The sequence below is a fragment of the Eutrigla gurnardus genome (genome assembly GCF_963514095.1).
Source record: "Eutrigla gurnardus genome assembly, chromosome: 10".
Taxonomy (NCBI): domain Eukaryota; kingdom Metazoa; phylum Chordata; class Actinopteri; order Perciformes; family Triglidae; genus Eutrigla; species Eutrigla gurnardus.
Window position 1 is genome coordinate 20,512,598 of NC_139924.1, and position 14,283 is coordinate 20,526,880.

At 43.3% G+C, this 14,283-nt stretch overlaps 2 protein-coding genes across 3 annotated transcripts in view; both read right to left on the reverse strand.

Annotated features, from left to right (window-relative positions):
- The window catches only part of numbl (NUMB like endocytic adaptor protein), a 53,208-nt gene extending 49,979 nt beyond the window's left edge, over positions 1–3,229 (reverse strand). The window contains exon 1 of the mRNA XM_084018714.1: positions 2,905–3,229. Within this exon, the coding sequence (XP_083874840.1) occupies positions 2,905–3,095 (191 nt within the window). The 5' untranslated portion in view covers positions 3,096–3,229. The remainder of the gene's footprint in view (positions 1–2,904) is intronic.
- Positions 3,230–5,537: 2,308 nt separating this feature from the next.
- Positions 5,538–13,583, reverse strand: coq8b (coenzyme Q8B; the record flags this gene model as incomplete). 2 transcript variants are annotated; one of them, XM_084019614.1, is made up of 16 exons in its annotated part: positions 5,538–6,519; positions 6,866–6,952; positions 7,174–7,239; positions 7,319–7,426; positions 7,964–8,105; positions 8,867–8,960; positions 9,469–9,550; positions 9,634–9,774; positions 10,094–10,179; positions 10,296–10,412; positions 11,032–11,106; positions 11,664–11,730; positions 11,989–12,191; positions 12,610–12,760; positions 12,852–13,036; positions 13,483–13,583. In XM_084019614.1, the coding sequence occupies 15 exons, from the start codon at positions 13,032–13,034 to the stop codon at positions 6,214–6,216; spliced, it is 1,908 nt and encodes a 635-aa protein (XP_083875740.1). In that variant the 3' UTR covers positions 5,538–6,213. The 2 variants fall into 2 exon arrangements, with proteins under 2 accessions (XP_083875740.1, XP_083875739.1); XM_084019613.1 differs by lacking the exon at positions 13,483–13,583 and having other exon boundaries at positions 12,852–13,043.
- Positions 13,584–14,283: the final 700 nt, after the last annotated feature.

Consider the following 14,283-nt stretch of genomic DNA (forward strand, 5'->3'; position numbering starts at 1 on the left):
TCATTCATTAACGCCCACGCAAACATATTACAACTGCACAGTCCCAGTGGAACACTGTGCATCCTCTCAACACTCATCACATAATGTGCAACGTAATTATAGAAAACACCGCTCAGCGGAGTTGTATCCATATGTTACATCCATAAATTCTCTATAACTTCTCACGAAGCTGCTGATTACGAACCAGAAATGCAGTCATAAACCCCGAAAGGACTTCCTCTCCTCCCTCTTCCTCCTAACTGACCAAGCCCCTGACCTGCAGTCTAATGGAGTGTCCAGCGGTTGGTGTGACAGGCTCTGAGGAAGCACGGCGTGGCTGCCGGCAGTAGCAGGACCGGGGCTGGAAGTGGAGCAGCTTATTTAGCAGACACACCCTGACCAGCACAAAGGGGGGGCAACGCCCTCCTCCACCACCAGCCAACCCAGACAGCACCCTGATTGGCCAGCTGGATGACCTTTGATCCCCGTTGTATTGTGGTCTCAGCTGCGCCAACCCTCCCCCTAGCGTGTGCTCGTGTGTGTGTGTGTGTACAACAAAAGGCAGCCAAGTCCTAATGCAGCAATCAGAGCAGTGGCAGAGGGGAAATGGTCTAAAGGGGAAATGGAGAGTGTGTGTATGTGTGTGTATGTGTGTGTATGCGTGTGTGTATAAGTGTGTGAACTGCTGTTTGGATGAGGGTGGTGTAATTATGTTCTAGTTGTGATGACTGAGTTGCAACAGCGATCAGCTACATTAGAACCCATTTATATCCAGCAGCCCCTTGGTTTGGACTTCAAATTCCAATCTCTCCAATCCCCAGCTCGAGACCAAACGTATCCTTCCTCTAGCCCCTAAACCTGACCTTACTCTAGCCCAATACTGGACTAAACCTGACCTTCCTCTAGCCCCAGTACTGGACTAAACCTGACCTTCCTCTAGCCCCAGTACTGGACTAAACCTGACCTTCCTCTAGCCCCAGTACTGGACTAAACCTGACCTTCCTCTAGCCCCAGTACTGGACTAAACCTGACCATCCTCTAGCCCCAGTACTGGACTAAACCTGACCATCCTCTAGCCCCAGTACTGGACTAAACCTGACCTTCCTCTAGCCCAATACTGGACTAAACCTGACCTTCCTCTAGCCCCAGTACTGGACTAAACCTGACCTTCCTCTAGCCCTAGTACTGGACTAAACCTGACCTTCCTCTAGCCCCAGTACTGGACTAAACCTGACCTTCCTCTAGCCCCAGTGCTGGACTAAACCTGACCTTCCTCTAGCCCAGTACTGGACTAAACCTGACCTTCCTCTAGCCCCAGTACTGGACTAAACCTGACCTTCCTCTAGCCCCAGTACTGGACTAAACCTGACCTTCCTCTAGCCCTAGTACTGGACTAAACCTGACCTTCCTCTAGCCACAGTACTGGACTAAACCTGACCATCCTCTAGCCCAATACTGGACTAAACCTGACCTTCCTCTAGCTCCAGTACTGGACTAAACCTGACCTTCCTCTAGCCCCAGTACTGGACTAAACCTGACCTTCCTCTAGTGCCAGTACTGGACTAAACCAAACCTTCTCTAGTCACATTCTTAGACCAAACTTAGCCTTCCTCCAGCCCGAGACCGTTCTCTAGCCCCAGCTCCACACCGAACCTAGCAGTCCTCTTTACAATCTAGCTCAAACCTGGACCAGAATCAGCCACTTTTACTTCCAGCACAAGACCAATTAAGCCTGCATCTAGCCTCAAGCTTACATTCGCCGCAGGTGAAGACCAAACCATTAGTCTTCCTTTAGCCCCCCATCACCACACCAAATCTACCCGCTGCAGCCAATGCCTAACGCTGGCCTGGCTGGGTTGAGACACCTTCCTCAGACCTAAACCTACTGCATCTCTCTCACTCTCTCTCTCGCTCTCCCTCAGAGGCAGTGGGGTCAGGGTAGACCACCCCCTAACAGCATGACTGGATGTCTGAGGAATGCCATGTCATGGAACAGATGGAGCTCCACAGACAATAGAGCCGCATGCATCTATTGGGCCTATACAGACGACGTGTGCCAAGTGTGTAACTGGGTGTGTGACTTTTTTTTTTTATTTGCTCTTATGTCCTATGAATCTCTCACTTAGTGTCAGGGAAGTGTGGCAGAGATCGTAAACTGCACCCACTTAACCTAAATAAGCCCTGAAGAAGTTTGAAAATTATGCAATTAACCCCACAAAAAGGACACAATTAAGCACACGGTGATGCGACGGAAGGAAGGTAGGATTATGGTCTTAAAACATTCAAAACTCAGGGCGCGTGTTTCGGTGGCCATGCTGTCCTGGAGTATAAAAACCTGCGAAACCAATAAACACTCCAGAAAAACGTGGCTCTTTACAGCTCGATCGATATCACATTATCTCATTCCCACGCCAATAATGACCTAAATTGCTTCCAATCATCGCTATCATATAGGATCATAATAAGGAGATCCAGGCCTTTGAAGTTGGAGCTTTTCTATCTAATAGGGCATCATTGGCGCATTCCCATAAAATAATACTCATATTGAGATAACCTGGTAGTTGTGTGACCCGATCACAGCCCTAGACTAGAATACTTGTGTCTCCTTCGTGGTGGATTCGAGATGTGAACTGCGATCCAGATCTGGTGCTGCCACATTTCATTCATTTCACGCATATGGGCCCAGTGGCGAGCTCCGTATCCGAAAGCGTTACACACTTTGTATCCAAAACATTATAATTAACTCGCAACTCACAGATAGAGGCTTTACTGTCGGTTTTTTACGTAGGGAGGGAGGGGGGTGACACCTCACTTCTTGATTGCGGATTCATTCATTATAAAGACATCAGCGGCTCTCCGAATAACCCTGGAAGTGTCCGTAAACGGGGGACGCGAGACCGGACGGGGAAATCCGAGCGAACTCACCCAAGACAACGACGGACGATCGGCTCCCCGTTCCTCCTCTGTGTAAATCCAGGACCCCGGGCAGAAATAGACTCTAGGATCTGATCCGGGATTGGTGATTTCACGAAATCTTCCTCATCCGCACCGTGGAGGCGATAATGCGTGGAGGCGACGTGGAGCCGCAGATCAACCTGGACGGTGCGCTCACACATGCACACCAAATGATGATTAAAAAAAAAAAAAAAAAAAAAAAAGAAGCTGATTCCAGGGGAGATTTCGGGTAAATTGGTGTATAGTACTCTCGGATGCTTTGGTTGTTGACTGTGTACTTACTGGTGTGCTTCCTCCCGGCTCCACCCGCTAACCCAGCCTTCCCAGTGCGCCCATTGGTACAGACCGCCGGACATGCAAATCCACTTCTCCCATTGATGTTTTCCAGAGAAGAACAGCAGGGCTCCGTTGCATTCGCTCCGCTGCGCCACCGTGCGGCCTTTCAGCCACACGTCGATAATAATCTCCTTTTGCTTGTAGAGACTCTAGAAACGTAGACATATCACCTTCTAATAGTTATCCATTACAAGTTCAAGTCCCGAATTAAGTTCATTATTAAGTTAAATTATTCAATATACAGAATGGCTCATTTCGAAGTGTTATATGCAGTTTTTATCATTAACAAATACATGTATTGGCATTTTACCTTAAAATTGCACTTACAGTATATACTGGTGTAAATGTACTTCATTACTTTGCACCACTACTTACAGCTAATGAAGTGAGTGAGTGAATTGAGGGGGAGAACTGGTGCCTTGCTCAAGGGTGCGTGGTCATTGGGACTCGCACTCCGGTCCTTCAGTCATTTTGGCGAGCAGGGAAACTTTTACACAGGCTGAATGCACGCTGTACTGTTTCTGCTCTCTTTCTGGTCCAGTCAGTATCCAGCCTTGATATCGCTTTACTACTTTAATACTCAATTATACTCAATTATATTCACTGTCACATATTCCCCAACTCAAAGACCAAAGGAATTTTAATTAAGAGATTTTGTTTCAAAGACGTCACACTGTCAAGAATAGAAATTCTGTTGGGGGAAATGCTGAATCAATTATCTATTTATTGTGTTGGTCTAAAGCCAGTCAAATTTAAAGTCCCCCTGAAATGATTCATCATTTGTAGTCATAGTAGTAGTAGTAGTAGTAGTAGTAGTAGTAGTAGTAGTAGAAGAAGAAGTAGGATTTTGTTGTAAAACATACCTGGCTTTAATGATATTGAGTCTAAACTATACTGAAATCTGCCCTTAAAAATAGTCAGAAAATTGTTGTTTTTTAAATTGTAGATTATAAACGACTCAGGTTATACTCCTAAAAATCTCATCACTACAGCCCTGCTGATAAATATCAAAGTGATACCACACAGGCTTTAAAAAAAATACCCATACAATAAAGGTTACAATAACCAGTACACATCCATAAGGAATCTTAGTGGTCATAAAGACAGAAAACTAACAGGAAAGTTCCATTATAATAAAGCCAGCTCAGTCTGTATAATATAAGCTTAGTGGGCAGAGACTTCCAAATGACCCTTAATGCTCACACCATTATATTTCATTCAGCAACAATCAAACCCTGGATTAACACATAACGTGAACGCAAACAATGCCTCAGAATGTGTCTCCTGACATGCGCCATGTTTTAAACGTCATACATGAACTGGTAGGAGCCACAAACTCACCAGTCCGACGTCGGCCCGACTGAAAGGACTGAGATTAGAGCCAAAAACAGAGCCAACTCTCCTCCGACAAACTGAAGCCAGCTGCTTCTCACATGCGGAGAAAGGGCTCCAACTTTCCGTTGGGTGAAACTACAAGAGAAGAATGCAGTTTTTCTTCTCTCAACATATGCTGCAGTCACTTGCTGTGGCCGATTCCCCCAAACTCGGAAAAATAAACTGCGAGTGCCAGCCTCACTGTGCTCGGCAGCTGTAGGCCTACTGTACAGGATGCGAACCAAGCTCAATGGAGGGGCCACTAGTGGCAAGTACTAATGGAGACACGGTAAAAACAGCATCTTTGTCCATCAGCTTTTTATGTCGGTGAAAGCCTCACAGCTCTGCTCCTGTGGTGGGAACGCTAACATTTTGTGAGCAGTCCTGTAATGCCTCGACTGGAGACAAAATAGACAACGCTGCCTTGACACAAAAATAGTTTGCGAAAAAGCCGGATCCATCAGTGGCACCATTAGTACATATCTCACACCGTTGGGCCAAATGTATTGTTTCGTGATGACTAACGGTCAATACGAGAACAGCGTAGGTCAATATTTCTCAAAAGGGGTCTAAAAGTGAAATGGAAAGATCGATACACAGCGGAGGAAGTCCTTGGCTTACAGACTCTTCTTGACACCTGCAGTAAAGCTCAATTTGTGACGCACACAAATCTTTTTTTATTTCATAAAAGAAATTAATAATAATAAAAAAAACACACACACACAAAGCACAGCACACCGTCTGCTAAAATGGTCCAACAGCATTTTGTATTATGGGGATTTATGTCAAATATATTTTATACTGCAAGGCCCTTCCTTATTGGGATTCTATCAGATCGAGCATTCCAGTCATCAAATTTAGGTGAAAACATACTTGGCACTTGGCAGCACAGAAAGTTTGTCTAAGGAAAGAGAGCATCAGCTAGGCAATGCAGGCGTCCTTGAGACAGAAGACGAATGCTCTCTTGGACCTTGCTGTGAAAGTGAATAGGAATCAGAGTAATGTATTATCTTTGATTGATTAGCCAGGGGAGGAACAAAGGGAAAACACATCTCAGTTTTTGAAAACTGCGCACAAAGCTGTCTTACATTCACGGCAGCATCGTGCAGGGTTTTTGCTGTAACAGAGATGTAACCATTGGGTTATAATAATAATAATCACACTCACCAACACTCAAAATTAATGACATAATCCTTTCGTCATTGAATGTACGGATTCAATCAGTAATATAACCATTAGGGTTGCAGCATTTATTTGTTATGGCACAACTAATTTTCAAAGAAATGGCATTCCAAGTCAAAGTTAAGATTTTTTTTGTAGATGACGGCGCGCTTAGTCGAGCCTCGATAAGTCAAAGTAAACGTTGAGGTAGGATCGGCCAAATTATTGTTTTCTGATGTCAGTGAACTGTTGCGCTTGAAGCAGTCCAGCATAAAGAAAACCCAGTACATGGTCCTCATTAGAGCACATTACTCTCAAATGTGCCTCTCCTCCATCTCTTCTGTCCATATATTTAGCAGCCTGCTGTGAAAAAAGTCACACATTGGAAGTGACCGTGTCCCTGAATGTCTAAGCACTGGCCTGCGCCGCCTGCTGCGCCTGCTTCCTCTGGATGTAGGCGTTGTACACATCCAGGAACATGTCCCTGCACGATATGCGTGCCTTCAGTTTGGAGCAGATGAGGAAGGAGCCGGCCATCTTGCGGTGGAGGGAGTACGACTCCTCGGGTGGAGGAGTGAGGCGGTGGCGTAGCATGACGGGGATGAGGCTCTGAATGCGCTGGGTGGTGCTCTGGGTACCAAAGTCAAAGGGCTCCTCCGACGCGAAGGCTTCGCCGAGGATCATGACCGCCTCCACATGGGCATCTTGGAAGGTCTGGTGGGGAATATTGGGCAGGCGTTACCATAGCGATCAGTGCATGTGTGCAGTATAATGAACTGAACTAATGTTTCCATACAGAAGCTTTGACACATTTTATATCACATTATATGAATGTTGGCCAACACTGAAAAACTTGCTACAGCACTCACTCAAAAAAACACAACCTATTTAGCAAAGATACAAACAAAATGTAGAGAAATAGGTGGAGCTTGCACTATTACTATAGGGAAACAAGCACAGGGAGTCAGACTGAGGTAGGAAGAGAGACACACAAAAAATACAGCTGAGGATAAACCATATCAAAAATAAATGAGCACAGCAGCAGAGACCAAAACCTTACCTTGGCCTCGAAGCCTGTCAGGAATTTCAGTGCTTTTGATTTGGAGAGAACAGTGGCTCCGTCGCCCACAGTAGCTGCGTGCACCACCTGAACACGCAACACACACAGACAAGATGATGACGCTGTCTTATTAACCCGAGTGATTTGTGCAGTAGGTAAGGAGGGGAATGTGTGCACATGCATGCAGCTGTGTATGATCGTTTTCCATCAAATTTAGCCAAAGACTCAATTATTCAAAGAAATGTTGCTGCATAAATCATGTTTTGTGGTTCCCTGGTGCGTGTCTTGTACTTTTAGATTCATCATACCTGTATGTAGTCATCTGTAAAGGATTCTGGGTAGCCTCGGCACGCTCCAAAGTCCAACAGAATAACCTACACGCCATATGAAAGTGTTATGAATGCCGCATCGCATGATTTTTGTGGTACAACTATAATACTAATCTATCCTCACCTTGTTGGTGTCTGAGTTGTAGAAGAAGTTGGCCCAGTTTGGATCCGTCTGCATGAACCTGAACTCAAACACCTCCCTGAGACACAACTGGAGGATTCTGAAAGAGATCTGGAGAGGAGAGGGTTGCATTCACTGCCATGCTGCGATTATCAGCGTGATATTTTCATGCTATAGCTCTGGTACGGTGCACACATTCTCAGAGTCTTAAGATGCTGCCTTACTGTCGGTCATGCTCCAACTGCACAACACTTAACTGTTAAATTCACATTTTTACATTGCCTAAATTTCACTAATGCTGCCGTCCTTTTCACGCCGTTTGAGTTCCTGCTTTATAATTTCACAGGAATGTACTTGTTTCTGTGAGATTTGCATCAGCTCAGTTCTGCACTTGTCACATTACATCATATATGCTACAAATAAAAACGATCTACACTACGCTTCCTATTACTAAAAAAGGGTGACATGCAGATACAAAAAATGACAACAAAAGGCCCAGGATGGAGGAACAGAGCTATCCAATCACCTAATACAACAATATTTGATAATGTTGCCAATAATGAATAACATTCTGCTAAAGTCATTTGTAAAATCTTATGCAATCTAAGCCCAAGAGTACCATGGGATACCTGCTGAGTCAGCCCGTACCTGGTTCCTGGTCTCCTGGTCCAGGTCCACACAGCGGTCCAGTGGGACTCCTTGTACCAGCTCCATGGCCAGCACCCTGCGGCCTGAAAGCTCATCAATTACCTCGGGGACTTGGAAAAACTCTTCTCCCTCCAGCATGGACCTGGAGGCCAAACACAAATAGACTGAAACCTTTTCTCATGCCAAGCATTTAGGAGGCCTACGGTGAATACATGGAAAACGCCCCATCCAGAGCCAGTGTTTGGTTTGTCTGTTCTGGGCTACTGTAGAAACATGGCGGCTGCCTCCATGAAGCAGATGTAGATAGAAATCATTCGAAAAAAGAAAAAAAAAACACAACAACTCTGAGAAAACATACTTATTATGTTCCATTTCTGCCAATGGATCCCCCTAAATACTACACAGCATTCTTTAAGCCATTCATGATGAGTGGGGCATTTGCAGGATGTAGATTATAAGTGAAAACATGACTTAAATAAAAATAATCTACCTAAAATAATCTTGCAAAAAGAGAAAACTAAATATACTAGGTAGAAATGCCTGTCTTCAATATTAATACGCAACAATAACATAATTAATATTAATAGTAGCAGGAGTAGAGCACCTCTCAATACTATAAAATAAGTAGAAAAAAATGTTGGGGTAAGTTATTATACAAATCCTTTAGATCTCTATCAGGCCCAAACCAAAGGATACACGTATTTTAAATCAAAGGAGAGCTGTAAACTGTCTATGTACAATATATATGCAGTATTCTGGCAGGAGCAAACATTTAGTGAACTGTTCAATTATAGACTCCTGGATTTTTATAGCTAATTTGGTGTAGTTTGTATTCGGTGCAGTTAAACGGTGTGTAACAACACACTAGTGGGCTTTATGGTTCAATACACCACATAAACCTACCTGAACTTCTTGGCACACTCGGCTTCTCTCTTATAATCACACTCCCATGCCAGCTCCCTCTGAAGAACCTCTAAACTGCTATCTGCAAACAGACCTGTGGGAAAAAACAAACGTTGTAAAGCTCAGCAGGGAAACTAAAGAAAACTGATCTCTCAAAGCGCGGAAAACAATTGTCCTGGTGTATGCAGGCCTGCGATGGTATGTACATTACAATGGATACCATTGAACTTGATTATAGTCTTGTGTTTTTGACTGAAGCATGGGATAGGGAATTGATAGAATATCAGGTTAACGTATCAACGATAGAATAACAGGGTAACATATCAATGATGCAGAAATCCTCATCATCACTCAGTTACAACGTAGACATTGTTTGTATCACAGTTGTTGACCTGCAACAATAGCACCATCCCATGGTCTAAACCGGAACAGGGATAGTGGGAAAAAAGCTGTATATCTATACACCTTTTAATACAATGATTGGCGACGGAAGGACAAAAGCAATAACTTGTATTCTCAAAATAGTTGTTTTTTTTTATTCTGAATATGGTGTTATCACAACGCACTAAAACAAATATTATAACATGAGCGTAACATGTTACCTCCTGGCAAGGCCACGCTCATTTTCAGCACTGACATCAGGTTGTTTATGTCACTGTGGATGCTCTCTGCCACTCCAGGGTACTAGGGGGGGATAACAGATTAAATCAATGCAGACAGAGATGCATATAAGATGCAGGGGAGATGGGGAGTGAGTGAGTGACTACCTGGATCTTCAAGGCGATCTGTCTTCCATCTTTTAACACCCCATGATGCACCTGGCCGATGGAAGCTGCGGCAAACGGCTTGTCTTCAAAGGACGATAGCTTTTCTCGCCAGCCAGGCCCCAGTTCCTCCTCGAGAACTTTCTGCACAATGAGAACCACACAAGAGTCATTAGTCCAAAAACGTGAACTTTATCTATGTTTCTTTTGCATGTAACCAGTTTAAAGACAACGGATGATGGGTTGCAAGATTGCATTTCGTGCATTTTGTGTATTCTGCTTCTTTTCTCCACGCGGACCCTTAACCTGCATGCAACCAAAGCCCGATCACACTTTATTAGTCAATACTGCTCAGACTACAAATGGAAACCAGAACACCTTTCGATTCAACAATCTTGTCCTATTACCTCCAGATTCTGCATTCATATGCAGGTCCATCTACGGAGTTTAAGTGTGCACTTACGTTCATTTGCCAGGCAGGCATGAAGTCTGCACTCTGTCGGACCCTCTCAAAGATCCTCTGCAGCTGAGGGTTGATGAAGGAGTTGTCTGAAGAAAGAATTGAGAGAAAATTTTCAGGGAAAAAAAAACATTTTCACTGCCTAGAAATCCTCTGCGACAGTGAGAACACCATTTTGCAGTGATGCCATTGCTAGAGTGTTAACCTTGAAGGCTGAACATCTGTCCGATCTTGAGTGCAGCCCCACGGACCTTGCACAGTGTGTTGACTATTCTCTCAGCGTTGGCCTCTGACAGGAGTGGAGAGTCGTACAGGCCAGCGTCTACAAAACAGACAGCACACACCGGATTATTAAGAGGTGATATAATCGTGCACGAAAAGCAACAAGAGTCATTTGCCTTCAAATCAGCATGTAAAAAATAATGAAGTATAGTGGTACATGATTAAACACTAGTCCTTTTTACACAAGCCAGAATCACAGAAAGGAGAGTCAAAAATATGCAGCGATCGCACCGTTTATAAAGAACTTTGCTTTGCGGCGTAACGGCACACGGTCTCTCCATTTACAAAGCATCCCAACTTCCCGACGTCGCACGTCTTGCCTCTGTCGCAGCTCTGTGAACACCTCCGTTGCCGTCTCAGAGGCCTAACATTCTGTCACCCCTTTCCGTCTTGGTAGCGTTAACACTGACGACGGGGCGGAAAAAGGGAGTGATACTCCCACAATGAAATACATATTAAACTCTCTATTTACGTTGTCATTAACAGCTTTGATCAAATGCCTGTCCAGATGCTGGCAGCTACCGACACACGAGAAACTAATCCAGGGCCAAACAGCTGTGCATCCGTCTGCTGGATCTGCCGACGCAAACTGGACCAGTAGCTCTTTTACAGGCGGAGAGGAGAGAACGTCAGAAGACAAGAAAAGAGAATCGTTTTACCTCCTTTTTGTTTGCCTCCCAATGACTGCTTTGCCACTTCTGCAATGGTGCCAATCCCGAGTCCTACTGCGAGTCCTGCAGCAGGGAGGCGGAGACAAGTGATTTTCAATTTAGAGCCACTTAACAGATGCTTGAGGGAATCATCCTATCATATTTCATGTCCGATATGTTTTGCTCTTACACTGATAGTGCTAATAACAGTGTAACTTTTCAAACTAGATATATAATTTAAGTCTGAATACTACTACTTTAATGTAAATGAATAATAATCTACATTTCATATCACCGGTGGAAATCAAGTCAATGTGTCCAAATTCCATTTCTTTTGTTACATTTAGAGCAGATGTGAGTGACATAGTTGTGAGTTATGTCATCCATTTTACCGTGTGATATTTTTATTGTGCCGTCAGCACTGGTTTAATTTTGTCCCGTGATGAGTGACGTGGGAAGTCATATAGTTTTATAGCTTCACTTTATGAGTGTTATTATTGCTCTCTAAACTTGTGTGTTTCATAAACGAGACATTCCGTATATGGCAACATTCAAACAACCTGTGAAAAGTGTGTTTTATAGTTTTATATGACATGTGCCACAAGGGGAAAAGTCATTCAAAAGGATTTCTTTTTTCTTACCTCCAAAATTAACCAGCCTGCTGATTCTTGTGGCGGGCACCTTCCTCTCTCTGGCACGGTCACTCAGCTGAGAAAAGACATACCAGTTAATTAAACATAATTAATACATAAGTCCACAGTATTTAATCTGCAGTTCACCTTTGAACCACATGAGGGAGCCAGAATGTTTATTTTGTAGCCTACTTAAAACACTGAATCTGATATGATAGGCTAGCATATAAGTACCATACATCACTCAGCATGTGCATAAGAGATAAATGTGTCATTAAACAGAGAAAAGCTCCATTATCTGGAAAGGATTTGAACAACTAGTCCTTCAACCAACCTTCTGTTTGACAGGTTTGACCAAGGCCTGCTTGGCCTCCCTGGCTTTCTTGATGTCCTCTGGGCTGAGTCTTGCCACCACCGTGTCGTGTAGGGACCTGGTCTGGTAATAGTAACGTTGGATGCTGGGGGTCGTGTGTAGGAACCGAGCGCTCTGTCCTGGCCAACCCGCTGCCGGAGCTACGCCTGGAGGAGGAGGAACTCCTATGGTAGAAGAGGAACATGAGAGAACCATAATTTGACTCATCCTATTGGCCTGTGTGTCTCATCAGTTGATGCATAAGAAAAATATATGACAAAAATGGGAGAATATAGTTTTTAATATACCCTGTTGAGTTACAACAGAACTGAAATAATAATGATACATCCAAGTTGGATAAATGGTATCATTGATTTATTCACTTTCTTTTTCCATGGTTCAAGATTCTCTGATGACGTGAACATGTTTTTTTAAAAAGTGCATATTTTGTACTTGATGATCTGGATGCATTTATGGATTCAAAAAAATATTTAGAATACTTGCAACACTGGAAAACTACCAATAGCATTAAAATATTCTTCAACAAAGTGCCTATTACTTAGTGGATGTCGCCACATGTTGAGATGCGGATGTTGGCAATACCTGTTGGAGTCTCTGCTGCTGCACCCTCTTCTGTCTGGCTTTGCCCCGATGAATCAGAGGGGAACTCGGACCCAGTGGCCCATTTGGCTGCTTCTTCTGGGTCCATGTTCTCCCAACCCTCAATGTCAGGAAACACATCCTCCTCTACTGACTGTTGTTACAAACACAGCAGAGTTGGATAATCCAAATTAGTATTATATGCATATGACTTGGGCTGCAGTTAAATGTTATTGTCTCCTTACCGCCTTGCTGCTGCCGCCCATGACGGTGCCCACCAGTCCTTCCACGGCATCCTGAGCGACTCTGACCCCTGCTCCCACAGTGGAGTTGCAGGCCATTAATCGGAGCTGTTCCCCCTGCGTGGCGACCAGGGCAGACCCCACTTTACCTGCCCCACGCAGCACCTGAAGCACTTCAGATAGCATACCTAACATAAAAGGTAGAGAGGGGGGGGGGGGGGAGGCAAGTCGTGTGAGAACACAAAGTACCCATATGAGCCAATGAGCCAATAATACCTCTATTAGAGTATGTATTACTATGTAAATACATTTAAACATGTATCACGTGTTTCACCCTGCTAGATGGTTTAACCTTGGTTGTGATTTGCGACATCTGTGGCAAAACATGCTAATTGGTCATGAACGATGTGCGACCTTGAAAATAGAAATGTACAACACATTTACCCAATCAAACACTGTAATTACATGTTCTCGGCTACGTTGACAGCCTCATTAGCTAGCTGCCGTTGTGTCACCCACGTTGTGTAACGTCAGTAGCACTTACAAACATTTACCTGCAGTGTTTATTTGTTTTCACATAAATATATATGATATTGGATTAAACAACCTGCTGTTAACAAATGAAGCAACTCACTTTTCCCGTGGGTGAGTTATGCAGGTTTTCCTCGGTGACTTGTCCTCTTCCACCACACAGTCAGGTCTGTTTTGCAACTATGTAACACCCGGAAGTCTAGATTCGACTGACTTGAACGGGAACCAACCACAGGCCGACTTTTAAGAAGTAGGCTGAACCCAGATGTGAAGGGATGTATTATTTTAACCAATAGCAGCGCAGAACGCACTGTTAGACCAATTACAGTCCACGTGAGGCGGGCTTTAGATTGAACAACTTCTAATGAGAATCAAGGGATCAAAATGTTCAATTCAATGTGAACATTATGTCCAATGATAGATTCCAAATTATGATTATGAATATTATGATTATTATTATTATTATTATTATTATTATTATTATTATTGTTGTTGTTATTATTATTAATATTATTATTATTGCTGTTGTTGTTATTATTATTATTATTATTATTATTATTATTATTATTATTATTATTATATTTTTAGGGGGGGTACTTTTAAACAAAACATAATCACTGCACAATGGTCAAACTAAGTTATTTTCAGTGATGCCCTATTGTGAGTAATAACCAATAATGAATTGTTAAATCCTTGCATATCTTCATCCATTATCCTTATTTTGAAAGAATAGTCAGGATAGTTATGTATTTAATACCAAATTAGATGTGAGAAAAATAACTAATTATTAGATTAAATATATCTGACTAGGGGAAAAAACATTGTGGGTGACTTGTGTAAAGAATAATCAAATACTGTTTGCAGACAGAAGGACACATTTACCAACAATGCATTGGTGTCTGGC